The sequence below is a fragment of the Hyperolius riggenbachi genome, chromosome 3, assembly GCF_040937935.1.
Source record: "Hyperolius riggenbachi isolate aHypRig1 chromosome 3, aHypRig1.pri, whole genome shotgun sequence".
NCBI classification, from domain to species: domain Eukaryota; kingdom Metazoa; phylum Chordata; class Amphibia; order Anura; family Hyperoliidae; genus Hyperolius; species Hyperolius riggenbachi.
In genome coordinates this window covers 64576823-64597664 of record NC_090648.1, presented here as the reverse complement: position 1 = coordinate 64597664, position 20842 = coordinate 64576823, and the positions used below count along the sequence as shown (strand labels likewise).

The window sequence follows — 20842 nt, the reverse complement described above, 5'->3', positions numbered from 1 at the left end:
AAAGAAAATGGCTCCATAGAGGTGAATTTATTGGTCTTCAGTGGGAGGGGAGATCAGCAAAGGCATATCTATACTTAATGGTGGATGCTTCCAAAACTTAACTTAAAGGAAGCCATAGATAGGAACAGTGGTGTAGTTATACTTACGCAGGGCTTCCTCCAGCACCATGTAGTCTGTGGGCTTCCTCGTCCTTCTTTCGGGCCACTTTGTTCTCCCGTTATCTTGTCCACTAATCTGCCAGTTGCACTCTTCTGCGAATGGGCGGCCATGCCCCCGTCCCGCTCCCACAGCCAGGAACGTTCTGCACCTGTACAGTAGTACTGCATAGGCGCAGAACGCTCCGTGGCGCGCAGAGGAGCCCGACTGGCCAGACTACCGGTGGGGATAACAAGAAAATGGAGCAGCCGGAGAGGACAACGAGGGAGCCCACAGACTACATGGGACTGGAGGAAGCCCCAGGTAGGTATAAATGCACCCGTATTCTCATCTCGGGTACACTTTAACCCCAGTGAAAGGTGCTTGTGTCCGATTTCACCTACTTTTTTAGGGATCCTATGAAATAATAAGAATGGTGGGCCAGAGAAGTGGGGAAAGGCTATTCAGAAATGATGATGATGATGATGATGATTCTTTAATAGAGAGAATGGTTGGAAATAGTGATAGCAATGATTGACGGGTGTATGTGAATATGTTTCTCTTGTAGGCACACAGCTCATGTACAACACCATCACGCCATATGATTCCTCTGTTCCTGACGGCTTCAGTGCTGACCTGCCTGACTTACATTCAGCGTCTATGAAAAAGCAAGTGAGGTCCCCACCCTGGAACCGCCAAGTGACCCTCACCTCGGCTAAGGGCAAGGCTTTCCTGAGTTTTGCCAAACATGCTAACTTTGGAGATGGTGAGTCCGGCCACAACATGAGCTGTTAAGGAGGTAAAGTAGCATCCATACGCAGAGGGTCTAATGCAAGGTACACACCATACAATTTTCTGGCAGATTTACCTGCCAGAACTATTATTTCCAACATGTCCTGAATTTCGATCTATTTTTTTTTTTTTTTCGATCGTTTTTTCTTCGATTTTTCGATCTTTTCTGATCAATTTCTGTTCACCTCTATGAGAAATTGATGAGAAAAACGATCAAAAAATTATTAAGAAATGAAAAATCGATCGAAATTCAGATCGGACATGTTGGAAATAATCGATCTGGCAGGTAAATCTGCCAGAAAATTGTATGGTGTGTACCTAGCATAACACAACCTTGTATTTAGATAATAAGATTCTGAGGAGCAGGTCACCATGTTACAGACGCAAAGTCACCTATAGACATGATTGTTTTTGCAAGTTTTTGTATGAACAATCTCTTTTGGCCAAAAAGTCAAACCACAGATTGTTTTGGCAAATAGTTGGGTTAGAATAACATGCGTGTGTCGGTGTCGCCCCTACAGTGATTCAACATGATTCACTGCTGACCACTGCATTTGCTTGCCAGCTGAAACGGGGCCTGCAAGCCATACACTGGCAGACATTGCATAGTTACTGCAATGTCCAAGTCTGAAGACTGTTTTCAGGCCTTAACTGATTATCTCACTACAATCTATAGTATAGGAGCTAATCTGACTTAAGTAGACAAATACTTGCTCTACTTATATAACATATACATTTGATTATAGTGATTTTTTCTTCAGCAAAAATAAGAGAGAAAATCCTTCTTAGTATTTCCCATTTTAACTGTGGCTTTTTTGCAGCCAATCCTGATTTGCTATATTTTTGCTATATTTGCACTATAGAAAGTGCATTTTCTCGGCATGAGAAATATTGGCCAATCAGAGAGGAATAGAGGTGTGGGAGGGGAAAACAGGAGGAAAAGAGGCTTCAGCCAATCAGGCTGCATTGGTTAAGTCTGAGGGGAAGTAGAGAAGCAAAAAAGGACAACCCAGCCCTGCGACTTCCTTTTTGTGTACCAAATTTTGTGTGTACCACATAAAGAGTCTGGTAAACTGGGGAATCATCATTTATCAACAAGAAAAGGAATTGTGTATTTTTTTTTTTTGATTTCCTGGTTGGCATTCTCATTACTTGTTTACCAGATAAAAATAAAGAATTGATTTTTTATTTGATGCCCGACAGTTACACTTTAAGTTAAATTGTGAGGAGAAAAACCTCCCCTAGGTGGGACTCACCTCGGGAGGGGGAAGCCTCTGGATCATAAATGGGCTTCTCCTGTCATCCCTTGCAGATTCCTTCTACTGCTGGGATTCCTGGACACAGGCAAACAAAAATAAGGCAGGCAAACTAACTGCTTTCCCCTCGGGCGCAGATGGAAATAGCTGAGCCCGATCGGGTCCACACTACTGTGCAGATGGCTCCCGCCTGTGCAGTGTAATGATCCGCTCAGCTGGCTGCACAGGCAGCCAGCTGTTTGACCATTCCTTATGTCTGAGAGATGCAGGTCTCTGGAAAAGAGATCTGGCTTCATCTTGCAACTTTCAGAGTTGCTTTGCTGAGGAATTTGCATACAAGCAAATTGCTCAGCTGTCTCGTTGGAGGGCTGGCAGTATAAAAGCCTGCTGCTGTTCAGAAGGCTTCGCTGGTCATAACGGTTTATAAACACACTCCTGGAGTGTCAGCCTTCTCTGTTGGATTGTTAACTAACTTAGAGTAATTCTGGGGGCTGTATTAGACACCCCTCTAGTTCAGTCAGGTTGTATATTTGTATTGCCTGTCCTGTCTGTCTGTTGGGTGCTAACCAGACCAGCGGTCGCTACTGGTAGCTCCTTCTGTTTCTATACTTGGATCACACTCGCTCTGGCGGAAAGAGCAGTGGATCTTGCTAATCTCTGTTGCTTTACTGGGATCGCACTTGCTCTGGCGGAAAGAGCAGTGGATCCTGCTAGCTCTGTTGCTTTGCTTGGATCGCACTTGCTCTGGCGGAAAGAGCAGTGGATCCTGCTAGCTCTGCTGCTTTACTTGGATCACACTTGCTCTGGCGGAAAGAGCAGTGGATCCTGCTAGCTTTGTTTCCCTATTTAGATCGCACTCGCTCTGGCGGAAGAGCGGTGGATCGTATCTCTCACTTATTCCTGTTTTCGTTTATCTGTCTTGTCTGATACGAATGCTTGCTGGAGGCTCGGTGAGGTAACCGTTAAGCAAGCGCTCGCGTCCTCTGTTTCGTGTTTGTCTGTCGGTGGTTAGTTAGGCGTGCTTGTCTCTGTTGTGCTTAACATGCGGAGATCACGCTGTAAACGCGTTCGCTGTTGCGAATGAGTGCGGTGTTCGCGTTTAGTTAGCGTTTGTTATTTTCCTTGTCTTCTCATTGTATGATTTGCTGTGCTTTTGCTACTCTCGTGCCCTGTCTTGCTTTAGCCTTGTGTCACCTCTGGCAATCGCCTCTCTCGCGATTGCGTTCCTACTTTGTATCTGCTGTTGTGTGTGCACCGTCGCGGGTTGGCGACTAGATTGGTGCACACACATACATTCTGTCCCTGCGCTCATTCTCATTCGCAATCGCTTCCCTTGCGATTGCGTTCTCACTTGGTTTCCTCTGTTGTGTGTCCATAATCGTTACAGTATGACCAGCCAAACTGAAATTCCCAGTGTAGAGGGAATTTCCGATTTGGTCGAATATGGGTCCTGTATCTTTAAGAGGTTTAAGATACTGGACTATGAAACCAGAGATGAGTTCATATCAGAATGTTCCAGATTCTTGGAAAATCCTGAATTTCAGGCCACCAATATTTCCACTTGGAATGGTCAGATTGCTTACAATCTTTTCCAAGGGGATCTGTTTGTGTGGGCTGATGAGTATGCCAGACACAAGAATCTGAGACCTAACCCTCGCAGGTTTCTGGCTCATGTGTTCTCTCGTAAACTTAGAATTCCCATGCCAGGCTATTTCTATGAGTTTTTTCCTGCAGTGCAAGATGCTGATCAGATTGGTTTATGCAACACCTCTCACTCGTTACCATATGCTAATGAGTGGGTGCTTGCAGGCCAGTCTGCTGTTTCAGCTTTTCAGCCCAAAAATCCGTTGCCCATAGCAACTACAAATAAGGAGGTTATTTCTGTCAAGTCTGAAATGTGCAAAACCATTCAGTATGACAATCAGTTCAATGTTTCTGTTGCCACTTCAGGTTCTAAGCAGATGCAAGAGAACTGCCTTGAGATCTCTCTTGCATTTAAACAGCAGACATGCAAAGTTGCTAAAAAGGGGAAAACTAAAAACCGCAAGCATCTGAATAAAACACTCCCTATAGATGTGGACAATGATGTTGCTCAGTCTCCGGGTTTATCACCCCAATCAAAAGCTTTTGTGGATCCTTTAATAGGCAGAATTATTTTCTATGTTAAAGGAGTAAGAAAGTCTATGCATGTTCCTGACCCCAACCCTTATGAGAGCTACTTAGATACCGGGTTGTTTGAGCCCCCATTTGCTCCCTGGGATTTTGGAGCTGTGGTTGAGGAATTCGAGATGGATTGGAAGGCGTTTTGCGATTTCTATACCGCAGAAAGCTTGTGTAAATTCCGTGTACACTTTGATAGATTCTGCTGAGTGTGACAAATGTTTTGTGGATCCAGTGATGTGTGTGTGTGTGGCAGACGATTTTGGATGAGTTGCACACACACCAATCAATTGATTCCAATAAAGAGACATCGTTGTCGGATGATTGTTCCTGCCTTTTTGGGGTAAAGCATGTGAGTTCAGACATTGTGCGATCTGAAATGAATGGGTGTACCACTGTGGTTGGTTCCTGTGCGAATCCTGAAAGATTCTCTCCTGACTGGGTGCAGTCTGAATCGGTGCGATGTAATGCCTGTTTCTCAGATGTTCCTGCAGATTGTGATCAACATGAATGTGTCAGTTTTCTCAAAGCTATGTGGTATCCCATGTCATTTAAAAACAGATCTTTAAGATCTTCCATCTATGATCCTGCTATGGGGAAAATTCCTAAACTATGCAGCATCAAAAGTAAGATTAATATGTCCAATAAAGTTTCTCCGGTTGTTGTCGCAATTTCTTCTGCTACTGAACCTATGCCTCACTCTGTTCACACCTGTAAAGGCCTGATGACAGTTGCTCCAGTGTGCCTGTCCTGAACACTTTACAGTCTGGGCTGCAGATTGCGGAGGTTTGCGCTATGGAAGCGGCAGTTTCACAACCTAAAGCGATCTTGGTTTCGCAAATTTTGCGTTCTGTCTCCTCGGATTCGTCATTGTTAGCCGAGTCTAAGGGTGATACAGCGCTTTGGTTTTGCGAATCTGTTACTGGGGAATCTTTGCCCTGTCCAGAGAAGGTTTCTCTGAACCTGCCCTGTACCATGAATAACAATATGATGTTCAATCGCACTGACATTTGTGAGTCCCTTTCGTGCTCAGAGGCAGGTGCTAACTCTCCACCCTGTACTCTGGATGAGTCAGAATCTCCTGTGGTGACCCTAGAGGCTCGTCTAGATATTGCTACCATTCTCACCGGTTTTTCTGCCATTTTGGAACTACAGTCTAGTTTAACCGCTATGCAGAACCCTGTGTACAGTAAGATTAGAGTTAGGGAATCAGTGAGTGTCCCCGTAAAGATTCCCATGCATCCTGTTCATGAAGATAAAATTCAGTCTCAGCGGATTGTAGAACCATCCCTGGGACATTTGCTATGTCCACAAAATGTATCTGATGTTTTGCCCTGTAACATGGATAGTTCAGAATCCGTGATTTCTGTGTCAGAGAACTTGGGAAACGATGCTCCTGAGCCTTTTCCTGTTGGTCTGGGGGTCTCCGACTGGCTCCCAGAGGGTGCAGAATCTTTAGGAGATGCCTCCTGCCCCCCAGATCCGTCTGAGGTTTTGCCCACTTCAGTGGGCATTGCTGTTGTACTGACTACCTTTGCAGCTCTGGTGGAGCTCCACTCATGTGTAGTCAATCATGATATTACAGTCACAGAAATTTTTGAATTTGAGTCCGAGTCTTCTTTTGAAAGACCAGTACCTGTGACCTCCACTCGTGATGATTTTTTGCCCGGTCCTGATGTTGGTCTTGTCGTATCGGACTCTGAGGTTGGCAGTTCCCCGACATGTCCTGAGGTTTCTCCTGTGCTGGTGTACCCCGATGTGCTCTGTGACCCAGAAAGCCCCAGTGTGCCTCGGTTACCAGCATGCTCAGATGCTTTCTCGGTGGAGACATGCTCTGATGTTGCCTGCCTGCTTGCATGCCCAGAAGTGGTCCCTGAAAGTCCTGATCTTGATGGGTGTCCTGGTAATTCTGAATCCGGAATAATCATAGGCTCCATAGGGGTTCTTGGTAGTTCTCCATGTGAGCCTGGTGAGCGTTCCGGCCTATTGGGATCTCTGCGGAGCTTCAAAGGGTTCTGGGAGATTCCAGGAGAAATTTTGCTTGGTACTCTGGATAGGACCAACAGTGGCTTTGGTGTTGAAAGGGACACTTCGAACAGGTATTGTGGCAGGTTTGGTGTTTTCGGGCGCTCCCTGGAAGGTGGTGGGTATTGTCTGGAGGGTGCCGATGGCTTCTTCTCTGGCATTCACAGTCCTGATGGGTGTTACACTGAGACTTGTAGTACTGATGGGCATGTTTCGGTGGCTTCTGCTTCCGATGACTTCGGTTTCGGGTGGACTGACTCTGGAATTGGGCCTTGTCGGGCTGTCCCGACCTTCATGAGTTTTCAGTTAGAGTTTTGTGGAAATACCAGTTTTGAGGGACGTCTGGAATCCGTCCCTAGAGGGTGGGGGGGGGGGGGGGGGGGTACTGTAATGATCCGCTCAGCTGGCTGCACAGGCAGCCAGCTGTTTGACCATTCCTTATGTCTGAGAGATGCAGGTCTCTGGAAAAGAGACCTGGTTTCATCTTGCAACTTTCAGAGTTGCTTTGCTGAGGAATTTGCATACATGCAAATTGCTCAGCTGACTCGTTGGAGGGCTGGCCGTATAAAAGCCTGCTGCTGTTCAGAAGGCTTCGCTGGTCATAACGGTTTATAAACACACTCCTGGATGTCAACCTTCTCTGTTGGATTGTTAACTAACTTAGAGTAATTCTGGGGGCTGTATTAGACACCCCTCTAGTTCAGTCAGGTTGTATATTTGTATTGCCTGTCCTGTCTGTCTGTTGGGTGCTAACCAGACCAGCGGTCGCTACTGGTAGCTCCTTCTGTTTCTATACTTGGATCACACTCGCTCTGGCGGAAAGAGCAGTGGATCTTGCTAATCTCTGTTGCTTTACTGGGATCGCACTTGCTCTGGCGGAAAGAGCAGTGGATCCTGCTAGCTCTGTTGCTTTTACTGGGATCGCACTTGCTCTGGCGGAAAGAGCAGTGGATCCTGCTAGCTCTGTTGCTTTGCTTGGATCGCACTTGCTCTGGCGGAAAGAGCAGTGGATCCTGCTAGCTCTGTTGCTTTACTGGGATCGCACTTGCTCTAGCGGAAAGAGCAGTGGATACTGCTAGCTCTGTTGCTTTGCTTGGATCGCACTTGCTCTGGCGGAAAGAGCAGTGGATCCTGCTAGCTCTGTTGCTTTACTGGGATCGCACTTGCTCTGGCGGAAAGAGCAGTGGATCCTGCTAGCTCTGTTGCTTTGCTTGGATCGCACTTGCTCTGGCGGAAAGAGCAATGGATCCTGCTAGCTCTGTTGCTTTGCTTGGATCGCACCTGCTCTGGCGGAAGAGCGGTGGATCGTATCTCTCACTTATTCCTGTTTTCGTTTATCTGTCTTGTCTGATACGAACGCTTGCTGGAGGCTCGGTGAGGAAACCGTTAAGCAAGCGCTCGCATCCTCTGTTTCGTGTTTGTCTGTTGGTGGTTAGTTAGGCGTGCTTGTCTCTGTTGTGCTTAACATGCGGAGATCGCGCTGTAAACGCGTTCGCTGTTGCGAATGAGTGCGGTGTTCACGTTTAGTTAGCGTTTGTTATTTTCCTTGTCTTCTCATTGTATGATTTGCTGTGCCTTTGCTACTCTCGTGCCCTGTCTTGCTTTAGCCTTGTGTCACCTCTGGCAATCGCCTCTCTCGTGATTTCGTTCCTACTTCGTATCTGCTGTTGTGTGTGCACCGTCGCAGGTTGGCGTCTAGATTGGTGCACACACATACATTCTGTCCCTGCGCTCATTCTCAATCGCTTCCCTTGCGATTGCGTTCACACTTGGTTTCCTCTGTTGTGTGTCCACCGTCGCAGGTTGGCGACTAGATTGGTGGACATACATACAATCCTCCTCTGTGCTTTTTTAGTCTTGTGTCGCTGTTAGCAATCGCCATCCCTTGCGATTGCCTTCTCACCTGATTTTCATGGTTGTGTGTTCATCGTCGCTGGGTGGCGACTAGATTGGTGGACACACATACACTCTGTCGCTTTACTCTCTCTCTCTTTAAGGGCTATCTTGCCCTGCGTTCTTCCCTTCGTACAATTCCTGTCTGGCGTCTGTGGCAGGGCAGAGGATCTGTTCCTCTGCACTCCACAGCTCCATCTACCGACAGGAATCTCCCTCTACAGGTGCGTCGCACCTTTTGCTGGGTTCTCTCAAATGATACGCTTGTGGAGGATTTCCGCAGTGTCAGCGCGCATCCTGTGCGCTGACCACGGAGAGAATTCCATAATCGTTACATGCAGGAAGGCAGACCTGATTGGGCTTGGCCATTCCTGCCAGAGTCCATCAGAAAGCCGTTAATGGTGGTATTCGGATTACATGAGTGACCGTGCATTGCTGTTGTGATGCTATAAGAAATGTCTATATGAGTACACAATGGAAGAAATATGGTAAAGAAAAACTACTGCTGATTACTGCTGATCTAGCGTGGATAAAAGAAAGAATGGAGTACATTACCTATAAACTGTGTTATCTGCTAAAGTGCAAATACATAACGAACAGTAACCAATTTCCGTAGAAAGCCGGAAAGGATCACGTGCTCACAGGCAGGAGGAGCTACAATGACGGGAATATAAAGGCAGTGTAACATGACCCTAAAGTTACATCCTGACGAATCGCCCAATTGGAGGGTGGAAAACGCGTAGATGGGCGGAGAATGTGCATCACTGCCTCATTGACCACACGCCACCAAAGACACGCTGATACCGGCGGCTGTGGCGTCTCGGCGTTTCCATGAGGTGAGACATTCTGTGGACACAGGTGCGAGCTGTCCGGCTGCACTAGTATTGAAACACGGGTCTAGAGATTCCTCCTCTTCACTGGCGGCACAGACGAGTGGACTAGGAGCGTGGGTACCCACTGAAGAACTGGTGAGCGACGGAGGTGGTGAGAGACTTTCTTTAGCTGGGCTATTAGAACTCTTCCCCCAGTGTGCAATTACAGCAAGGGTAGAAGAAGTCTGGTCTGCTTGACGGCTGTTGCTGATCTCTTGCTTCTATCGCTATCGCTGCTATGCAGGTGGACTCCCTGGCTGCCCCCTATGGGGTGCTTTACCGCTAAACGCTCATCCGCTTATGGACTGTGGCCACTATTGTGTGTGTGAAGGCGCCGTGACTCTATGGTAGAGTGGTTGCATGTGTGCAAACCGGCTTAGATTAGGCTAGGCTAGCTAGATCTGAGCTATATGCACAGCTGTTCTCCAGTTTTAACTTGTCTTTTTAATTTTGCTAATTCTTGCATGCAATCAAGCGTATTTGTACCGTTTTTGACTATTAATTTATTAAAATTGTGATCTATTTGGCAAACACATTTTGAACCCTGGCCATATGTATATAGATAGAAAGCCGTTAATGGGCCTGCATGGTGCATCACTGAATTATTTTTGTTCAGGAGCCTGATGACTACTGCACCTGTGCGCACCGCCAACAAGCCTTGTCAGAAGATTGTAGGGAGGTCCCAGTGCTGGATCGGGGGTGCTGAGGAAGACAGCGGAAGCCTCTTTAGGATCCAGAGGCTTACCCCTCCTGAGGTAAGTACCCCCTAGGGGCACTTTTTTTCACTACAGGTACACTTTCAGCATTACCATTGAAACCCGCAGCAGGCATGGAATGCAAACTTAGGTCATGCATAGCTTTTCTGGACACTGCAGATGCCAATGGAAACAGTGAAAGCCTATGGGAGCATACACCTTTCTCACTAGGCCACTTACTGTATCCATTTGTTCATTTCTTCTTCACAGCACATTTCACGGAACTCCATACTTCCTGCTTCCAAAGCCGAAAGGAGGAAGTATCAGAGTCACATAAAATGTGCTGTGGACCGCAAGTAAGTGAACAACCCCGGACTCTGTCCACAGGTTCAGTGCTGAATGGTGCTGAAGGTTCACTCCTAATAAGCTAATTACCCCCACCCCCAAAAAGAGGCGTAGATTATGGTATTGGAAGAAGACTATGGCTATGGTAGGGATTAGATTGTGAGCTCCTCTGAGGACAGTCAGTGACATGACTATGTACTCTGTAAAGTGCTGGGAAAGATGTCAATACTATATGTGTATGCATAATAATAATATGGTAAGACATTAAACTATCGCTGTGTTATGGATTAGATGTGAGCTCCTCTGAGGACAGTCAGTGACATGGCTATGTACTCTGTAAAGTGCTGGGAAAGATGTCAATATACTATGTGTATGCATAATAATAATATGGTAAGACATTAAACTATCGCTGTGTTATGGATTAGATGTGAGCTCCTCTGAGGACAGTCAGTGACATGACTATGTACTCTGTAAAGTGCTGGGAAAGATGTCAATACTATATGTGTATGCATAATAATAATATGGTAAGACATTAAACTATGACTGTGTTATGGATTAGATGTGAGCTCCTCTGAGGACAGTCAGTGACATGACTATGTACTTTCTAAAGTGCTGGGAAAGATGTCAATGCTACATAAATGCATAGTAATAATAGGTAATTTTGTATGTGCTGACATTTGCTGTGTTCCTAGAGACATCTTATACATGCTATGTGACAGTAGTAATATCTTGTGTCTCCACAGACCTGTACTCAGGCTGGGTGTCTGAGGTCTTGAAGTCCGATCTGTGTGTTCAGTTCTGGTTGAATTCCAGGGGGATCCTCCCATCTAACTGCTCTCAGGCATATCACACCTACAATGCAAAGCAAATCGCTTTTGACTCCTCTGCCAATTTCTCCTCCCATGTGGACCATTCCAAGTGGTGCGTCACCTGGTCTGATAGTCCCGGCTGGGCCTGCATTGGGGACATAAACCGGGACGAGGAGGAGGAGAAGAGGGGAGGGGGCACAGTGTGCAGCCAGGACCCCAATGTTTGGAAGTCTTTCCAGATCCTGGTGAAGGACTACAGCAAATGTGACTAGAATGGAGGAAGGGCGGAGTCACCTGTTGCCCTGTACATCTGCTGGCTGCCAATGTCAGGACATGAAGCAGTCCAGGGACAACACTGAGGGATTCTGGGATACGATGCTGATAATCATTTCATATTCTATGCATGGGCTCTACTTGAAAAAGACTAAATGGTTCTAATATAGCTGAACATGCAGAACGGTACAAGGGACAAGGCATTCTGTCTACACACTGGAAATTTTTGCAGATTTTAAAGTACTGAAGAAAGTCACTTTGTAGAGAGAATCTACCTATCGATGAAAATTCTATTCTTGTTTAAAGATACTACTATATAAAGGCCAAAAACTGCACAGTAATCTCCTCCCCCTCAGAATTCCACACCACATCAGAATACCGAAATATGGGTTTGGATGGATCTGGTGTAGGTCATTTAAGTGTACATGAGATCCCAAAAAATTAAGTCATACATACCTGCGACTTCCTCCAGCCCCTGCAGGCTGTTGGCTCCCTCCTCATCCTTCTGGGCTACCTCAATACTCCGCTGCCTGTCCTGGTAAATCTGGCAGTCAGCACGTACTGCACTTGCGTGGCCGGACGCAGCCCTTCATCATTCTCCATTTGCCGGGAGTGTTTTGCGCCTGCACATGCGCAGTATGCCACAACTGACAGGTATACCTGGACTGCAAGGGGAGTATCGAGGCAGCCCAGGAGGATGGCAATGGATTCAACGGATTGAACGGGCATGGAGGAAGCATGATTTTTTTTTTTTTGTCTTAGGTACATGTTAATGCAGAGCCATTTCCATTACTGGGCCACTTCTGGCAGTCATGGCTCCCATACATGAATGGTAGCCTATAGGAACTGCCAGAAGAGGCACCAGGGATAGGAAGTGGTCCAGGAGTGTGGCAAAGAGAAGGCGTTTCCCTGACCATGCAGCCACTAATGAGGAGTCAGCGTTACAGAGTAGCGATGCACTAAGCAGCCCTTGTCCAGCTAACTGGTATTCAGTATAGGGTTTACTTGGGTTATACCTGTGCTCAGCACAGACTGGGGCTGAAGGGAACTGGGAGTGTAACGATTACAAGGGTGGAGGCACCTGATCTTAATACAATTCTTAAAAACCATCTAAAAAGAAGAGGCGGTGTTGGTCTTCCGTTTCCTGATGAGCTAGGCCAGTATTACTCAAAAAAGTTTTATTGAAGCACAATGAATGATTCTTAGATACTTACCCCCTTCCTCGGGTCATTTCAGATCAAAAAGTGCCTTTCTGTATAATGCCTCTAAGATCAGCGGCGTAGCTAAGGAGCTGTGGGCCCCGATGCAAGTTTTACAATGGGGCCCCCCAAGCACTCTATAAATAACAATTGATACGGCGCACCAAAACCTGCCAATGGCAACTACAGTGTCAGAGATGCAAGAAGGGGATGGGGAGCAGCTTGTTAATGATTACCACTATTCAAAGTATCTATAGAAGTGACTATTATGAGCACAGGGCCAATAGAGAGCTAATACTGTAGTTGGGGGAGGGCCCTTTGGGGCTCCTCTGGCCCAAGGGCCCCGATGCGGTTGCAACCTCTGCACCCCCTGTCTAAGATGCAGTAGATGTTTTTAAGCATTTCAATAATACCGAGCGCCTCCATCGTTATTGTTAGTTTTGTACCTCTGTTAGGAGGTACTCGTTTTTTAGCTCTATCCTAAAGAACCCTAGGAGTGCAAATTACTAGTCTGATAATTAAGGTTACGTGTAATTTTTTAAAATGCATAATTACGATTTGGAAATTCAATTGATTTTTATGTAATCCATTTGTAATTTTGCTTAATGTTTGTGTAAATTTGGGCCGGATTTAGTGGTCAATAAAGTCCCCATACAGGCTATTGTCATCAAAATTGCTACATGGGGAATAGGGGAAATAAGTAAAAAAAAAAAAAAATACAGTGTAGTTTTTAGAAAATTGATTTTAAAAATGCAAAGGAAAAATGTTTTTTAAACTCAGAAAAATGACCGTTTAAAAAACATTATTCCTTTGCATTTTCAAGGTACACTAAAGGGTAGTTTTGAATTTTTTTTTATTATTTTTTTTTAATTATACCCACTTTTCTTTTTAACTTGTTTAGCAATTTTGGTGACAATAGACTATATGGGGGCTTTGCTGTTAACTGCTGAAGTTGGCACAAAATTATGTGAAAATTTCATAAATTATACATTTTTTTTCCTGTAACCTTCCACAGATTTGTGCCTCAAAACAATCCTGTCTCTGAGGTCTACAGAAAATTCCTTTGACTTCATGCTTGGTTTGTGCTCTGACATGAGCTGTCACCTGTGGGACCTTATATAGACAGGTGTCAGGGGAGGACTGGGACCTTTTGGCCTGGGGGGAAAACACAACCTAGAGGCCCTTTTGCGGTTGCACTAGCCCAAATGCATATCTTTCTTGATTCCAATTACTGTATATAAATAAAATTCCATAGCGTTACACTGCATTAAACAGTGCAGTGGTTTGATTTGATCCATTTTCTAGAGTTCCTTGTGAAATCTTTTGAATATGAATGTCCTATGTTTGGTAGCAATCATATTTTTCTATTCAAGTCCAATCGAAGAGGAATTTATTGTTTTGGAACATTAGGGTTTATGCAATAAACTGCGGTAAGCAGAATTATGTGCATAAAGTCTTACCACATGAGCAGAATGCAATCCATTACATGTAATGCATTATGCTCTACTCATCGTTTGGTAAGAATTTACACACGTAATTCTGTTTAACTCAGTTTATTGCATACACCCAGGGGCGTACCTAGAAAGCCCTGGGCTCCCCTGCAAAAAAAAATTCTGGGCCCATGCCCCCCCCCCCACCCCCTCCAGGGCCCGCTCAGGGACTTTTTGGGGGCAGGAGGGGTCGCAGCATAAGAGGAGAGCTGTGGCCACAGATCGGTGGGGAGGGGGGCGGCAGGCAAGCTGAGCACATACCTCCTTCTGGCCAGAGGTCTCCGATCACTAAGTGCTTCATAGAACTTCCTGTTTACACAGGAAGTTCCATAAAGCACTTAGTGATCGGAGACCGGCCAGAAGGAGGTATGTGCTGCTCAGCTTGCCTGCCGCCGCCGCTGCCACGAGCACCACCAATGATTGCTTGCAGGAGGGGCATGCTGAGAGGAGAGCCCGAGGTGAGGGGGGGGGGATTTCCCCCCTCTCCCCACCGATCTGCGGCCACAGCTCTCCTCTTATGCTGCGACCCCTCCTGCCCCCAAAAAGTCCACGAGCAAGCCCTAGGGGGGCCCCGGCCCCCCGCGACGGCAGGGGTTGCATCCCCTATTGTTACGCCAGTGCATACACCCCAATGTGTGGAACGCTATGTTTATGACCAGCTGAAATACGAACATAGCATATATCACAAATGGCATCTGTCACATATATGAAACACAGCAAACATTTCCTCACATATGCCTGCAAAGGGGAACTTAGTGCTGTGTGAGTATTGTGTGCTATGTGGGTGAAGTTTATGAGGGTATAGGGAGTCATGTGGGTTGTAATGGCAAGTATTGGATTCCAGGAGGGTACTGAGAGTGAGTACAGGGTGGGTGATGAGTGCTGGCTAAGGAGGTATTGCTTGTCATGTGGGTTCTGAGCAGGAGTGAGCTCCACAGAGTTCCAGCATTCAGATTCCAAATACTGATTAAAACTTGGGTGGGGCGGGGGGGGGTGTTAATTTACTTGTGACCGTCTATAACTAATGCACTTCATGTTGGTTTCTACATACAATACTTCCACCTTCTTCTGGGTTTGAAGAAAAAAGCATTGGAAAGACAAACAGAACGTCTCTATAGGCAGTAACAAGGGTAAGTTAACTTCCCCACGCCCACAGCCCACAAATTTTAATTGGTATTCCAAATCCGAACACCAGGAGCTCTGTGGAGCTCATGCCTTGTGATGAGTGCAGATGCTCAGTGCCATGTGGGTTCTAGGTGTTACCTATAGGTAGGTATTGGGTATTGCATGGATGCTAAGTATGGATACTGGGTGCCAAGTAGAGGCTGGGTGCAGATGAAACTACTGGGTGCAGGTGCTAAGTGCCATGTGGGAGCTAGGTGCAAGTACTTGGTGCAGGTACTGGGTGCCACATGGTGATAATGCATGGTGCCATGCCTGTACTGGGTGGTGGCTTTGGGCGGGCACTGGGTGTCATGCCACTTATGTGGGTGCAAATAGTTGGTGCCATGTGGAGACTGTTTGCAGTTGTGAGTACTAGGGGCCATGTTGTGGCTGCTGGGTACAGGTACTGGGAGCCCAGTTGGTGCGGGAACTGGGTACCGGCTATGGGGGAAGGGCTGCGTATACTGGGTGTCATGTGGGTGCTTAGAGCAGGTACTAAGTGTAATATGGAGGCGGAGTGCTAGTATTTGGCACAATGTGTGTGGGGGCTAGGGTGGGTATCATGCAGTGTTCTCCCCAGGCTCTTTTAGCCTGGTGCTCCACCCGGCTAGTTTTGATGAGCACCTGGCTGTCATCCGCTCACCTCCTCCTATGCTGTAAGCAGAGTTGTGCACAGAAGCACCGGCTCTGCATTCTCTCATCGCTACCCACCTGGCTACTTTTTCATGCCACCCGGCTGGAAAAAAATTCTGGGGAAAACACCAATATGGGTGCTTGGTGCAAGTTCTGAGTGCCAGCTATAGGGGTGGCTGAATTCGGCACCTTGTGGTTGATGGAAACAGACTATGGTGGGGTAATGGTTGTTTTGTGGGTATTGGGTGGCACGTGTGTTTGCCATGGGGATGGGTATTGGCTTGGTGTAAAGTTGTAAGTAGATTCTGGGTGATTGTTAATGTGTACATTATGGGGGTGAGCTACTGGCTGAGTGTAATGTGGGTGCTGGGTATTGGGAGGAATCACTGTGGAAGTGAGAGGTCAATGTGGGTAATGGGGGTGCGAGAGGTCACTGTAATTGCTGCTGGGGGGAAGTGTGTGTGGGGGGGGGGGGGGGGGGAAGTCATTGGTAGTCCTCCTGGGGATGGGAGAGGAGCAACTGGGGAAGGGAGAGCTCAGTGCATATTTATTATAATGTTGCTCGGTCAATTGGACGCAGGGTGAAGCCGAATGACAGGCAGTGCTAAATATTTTCCCCTCTCAAAGTTGTAGCAACTTGAAAGGAAACGTAATTCAGGGTCTACTGCTACTGCTGCCACCCGAATAACACTGTAAATCCCGCTGTGTGACAATAGACGCATTAACATCACATCTACAGTGGCAAACGGGTCAGGCATTATGCAATAATAATGACCTGCCTCTTAGGTCAGTGTGGGTGCTGGGAGAGGGAGCTGCCTCTCCAAAAATAGTCTTATTGGGTGGAACTTTCTTAGTGGGCGGAGCTTCCAGTGAATAGTGGTGGGGTACCCTTATTGAAAATTAAAACAAAACTTTTAATTAAATTTAAAAGAGCCCTACCTCTCTAAACGCACACGTACACACGTCAGGTGGCATCTCACAGAAGTAAAGGATCTTAGTTTCCAACCAGCAAGCTCACTCTGACAGTGCAGCTCTTTTCTTTTACTTCACTCAGATGAGTGAGCAGCAATGGCTCCAGGCGGGGGGTGGAGTCATGTTCCGACTCACTCAGCAGCGTGAGCATGCTGATGCACGCGCCATGGCCGGGCAACGTGAGTGGAAGGAGGCAGAGCCAGCCGGGCTGAGCGAATTCGCTGTCTATAAGACGACGGGAGCCGGGGAGTGAGTGGCCGCGGCCACAACACATACAAATAGCGAAGCTGCCTGCTTGTGCACAGTACACAGCTCTCATTCTCTCTGTGGTCTGCACTCGTCCCACAGCGGCCCTAATCAATTAGGAAGAGGCGGCCCAGGGGGAAATCGCCCCCCGGGCCAGTCCGCGCCTGACAGGTGTGTCCTTCTCCAAATCATGTCCAATCAACTGAATTTACCACAGGTGGACTGCAATTACGCTGCAGAAACATTCCAAGGATGATCAGGGGAAACAGGAGGCACCTAAGCTCAATTTTGAGCCTCATGGCAAAGGATGTGAATACTTGTGTACATGTGCTTTCTCAATTTTTTTTTTTTTAATACATTTTTAAAAAAAAAAACCTAAAGTAAACTTTTTTTTTCACATTGTCGTCATGGGGTGTTGTGTGGAATTGTGAGGAAAAAAATGCATTTAATCCATTTTAATCCATACTTTCAAGATGCACTGTATATCATACCATACTTATTCTTAGTTTTAAGTGAATTTCCACCTTGTCACTGTGGCCAGGGTGTGTCATAGAGGCGGACTCACATCTCCCAACTTTCTTAGATGAGAAAGAGGCATAAATATATTTGGGCATTAAGACACACCCCTTGCCACACCTCCAGCCTTGCCTTCATGACACCTGCGGTCAGGCAGGCCATTTCATTTTATACATTTCTCTAGATCTGTCTTGCTTTGCTATTCTTCCTTTATATTAGCATAAAGAGATTTACAAGGACATAAAATGTATCACAGTGTAACCTCTCTTTAGTATATTAGAAGAAATATGGGAAAGATCTGGGTATAATGTTACTATGATCCCAATTCACAAAGCATAACTGCTTGCGGTAAAGCAGACAACAGCTGATTTTACCAAACATTTTGTCACATGTCAATTCACAAAGGCTGTTACCTCATGTAAAAACCACAATTGCCGACTAGAGAGGTAAATTGTCAAAATTGTGAGGTAAATAACAAACTTGTGAGGTAAATATCTCATTAATGTCAAGTCACAAAGGATAAAACATGCAGTAAAACAAGTGAGATGTTCAGTATTTTATCTCCAGCCTGGAGCTGTTGGTACGATAACAATCAGCCATTCGGTAAGGTGACAGAAGGGGAGCAGAAGGTAGAGAAAGGAGAAAAAGTTAATTAAGGCCTCTTTCACACAGTTAGAGGGTACGTTAAGGTCGCATAACGTTCCCCTAACGCAACGCATGGTAGTGCTAAACTCCAACGCTACATAGAGACGCGTTATGCATCTCTTGGTGCGCCGTTTTCATTCGATACTGGTAGAACGAAAACGGCGCATGCATCCAAAGACTGTGGAGACCACGTGATCGGAACACTCCGCATCACGTGGTCCCGCCAGCCAATCGCCGCACAAAGTGGTCGCTCCAGGAAGTAAACACTGCAGTGCAGTGAATATTAATTAGCCATGTGGCTATGGACAATAGCGGACTCTCCCCTCCTCCTCTCCTGCACTGAGCATGTGCAAACAGTCTAACGCGGCTAAAACTGCGTATTATGCACAGCATGCTGCACTTTCATAGAACGTGCAGCGTTACATGTAACGCAACGTGGGCACTGTGAACAGCCCATTGATTTTTCATTACTGTGAGTTGGGCTGCGTTACAGGCTGCTGTAACGTGCGCCTGTAACGTCCCACTGTGAAAGCAGCCTTAAGGGACCCTGAACATTGAAAAAAACCTCAAACAAATCTAAACTTATCTGAGACTTCCTCCAGTCCCCCGTAGTCCGCGAGGTCTCTGCGTCCTCTGGGTTCCCTCCGTGGTCCTGCTGTCGGCCCCATTAGCCTGGCAACTTCGGGAGAGGTCGCGTGCAACTGCGCATATCGCGGCCTGTCCGCACACCTGGCCTGATCACCCGCATTACCGTAAGCCTCCTGCGCATGTGCGGTTCTCGAAAGATGGAAATGCGCAGGAGGCTTACGATGATGAGTGCATAAGTAAGTTAAAAACCTTTTTTCACTTATTTTACACATGCTATAAAACACAAAGCCACAATATTATTGCGTAGTAATTAAATGAGTTAATAAGATGCTAATGGTTTAGATATGATACCATTTTTTTGTTAATTTTATGCAGCTTGGACTTGCTGTTTCTTCATCGGTATAATAAAAAAAATGTTTTCTGTATCACATCTTTCATACATATTCCATGCACTGCAATAATCCATCAAATAGCGAATTAAATACTACCTGATTCTTTAAAATACCCAATAAAGTATGGCATGATTCCTGAAAATACCAAATGGAATGGCACACAAGGTAAAAATCGTTGCGAGTTGTTATGATATTGTTTGATAATTCACCAAACTATTTCTTAGTGAATATTGTGAGAGAAAAAAACTATTTTACAGCATGAGGTAATTTACCTGCCATGAAATTTGTACTTAAAGGGGAACTGAAGTAAGAGAAATACGGAGGCTGCCATATTTATTTCCTTTTAATCAATACCAGTTGCCTGGCAGCCCCGCCGGTCTATTTCTCTGCAGTAGTATCTGAATAACACCAGAAACAGGCATGCAGCTAATCTTGTCAGATCTGAGTCTGAAACACCTGATCTGCTGCATGCTTGTTCATGGGCTATGGCTAATAGTATTAGAGGCAGAGGATCAGCAGGGCTGCCAGGCAACTGGTATTGTCTAAAAGGAAATAAACATGACAGCCTCCATATACCTCTCTCTTCAGTTCCCCTTTAACCACTTGAAGACCCTGGGCTTACACCCCTCTAGTGACCAGGCTATTTTTTGCAATTTAGGCCACTGCAGCTTTAAGGGCTCGCTGCAGGGCCGTATAACTCGGCACACAAGTGATTCCCCTCCTTTTCTGCCCACCAACAGAGCTCTCTATTGGTGGGCTCTGATCGCTCCCCCAGCGTTAATTTTTTTTACAAATATATATATATTTTTTTTTTAATAAATATACCAATTTTTTATATTTTTTTATCCCTCCCTCCCCCTGCCAGCCAATCAGCGTGATTGGCTGTCACAGGCATCAGCCTATGAGAGCCGATCGCTCCTATGTCTCCCGGGGGGACAGCCGAGTGACACGGCTGTCCCCAGTACAACGCTGGCGTAGATCACAGCGTTGTACAGAGTAAATAGATGGCAGGTTCACCGTCTAACAGTCTCCGAGCGGCGATCGCTGCTGAGAGACTGATGATGGGGCAGAGCTCCATCAATCAAGCGGAGATGCTTGCGCGATCTCCTGCAAACCCCCGCCCCCAGGACTTGATGCCAGTCAGCGTTAGGTGGCCCTGGGGCTGCCGACACTTTCATGCCAATTGGCGGGACAAGGTCGTTGGGTAGTCAAAGTGGTCCTGAACTCTTGCACAAGACAGAAGGAAAACGGAGAAGTGCACCCTGTATGTATTTAGAGAGTTTAGCCTGTCTAATTCCCCCTCAACTGTGACTAATCACAAGTGTAACTTGAACTTTCAGCCGTGTCAGCTGGCTGCCTCGGCAGAGCAGCTAATTTGGTAAACACAGAATGATAACCCTATGTCTGCTTCCATGAAAGCAGGAAGTAGACATTGCAGATTTATTGCAGGAATTGTATTACAAAGACATATTTTTCTTAAAAGGTTTTTATGCTGTTTCTTATCTTTTAGAGCAGAGAGGAAGTTCTGAGTTCAAGTCCACTTTAACAGGTCGTAGTGAATTGAGCCCCATGCATGTTATTTCACTATTTACCACCTGCTGTGGGTGGATCAACAAGCCCTAGGCTGATTATGGACCTGCTATACAGTTGACCATGTAATATCTATTTTAGCCATCAGAGGGCGACCTTTCACCATTATTATTTTTCATGTAAGTACAGTGCACAGTGATACATATCAGCCA

General features: G+C 46.2%; 1 protein-coding gene across 3 annotated transcripts in view; it reads left to right on the top strand.

Annotated features, from left to right (window-relative positions):
• Positions 1 to 13747, top strand: part of DNASE2 (deoxyribonuclease 2, lysosomal) — a 33693-nt gene extending 19946 nt beyond the window's left edge. For all 3 annotated transcript variants that reach the window (XM_068274233.1, XM_068274232.1, XM_068274231.1), the window contains exons 6-7: positions 704 to 901; positions 10917 to 13747. In XM_068274233.1, coding sequence (XP_068130334.1) covers positions 704 to 901; positions 10917 to 11254 — 536 coding nt within the window. In that variant the 3' untranslated portion in view covers positions 11255 to 13747. The remainder of the gene's footprint in view (positions 1 to 703; positions 902 to 10916) is intronic.
• The last annotated feature ends 7095 nt before the right edge of the window (positions 13748 to 20842 follow it).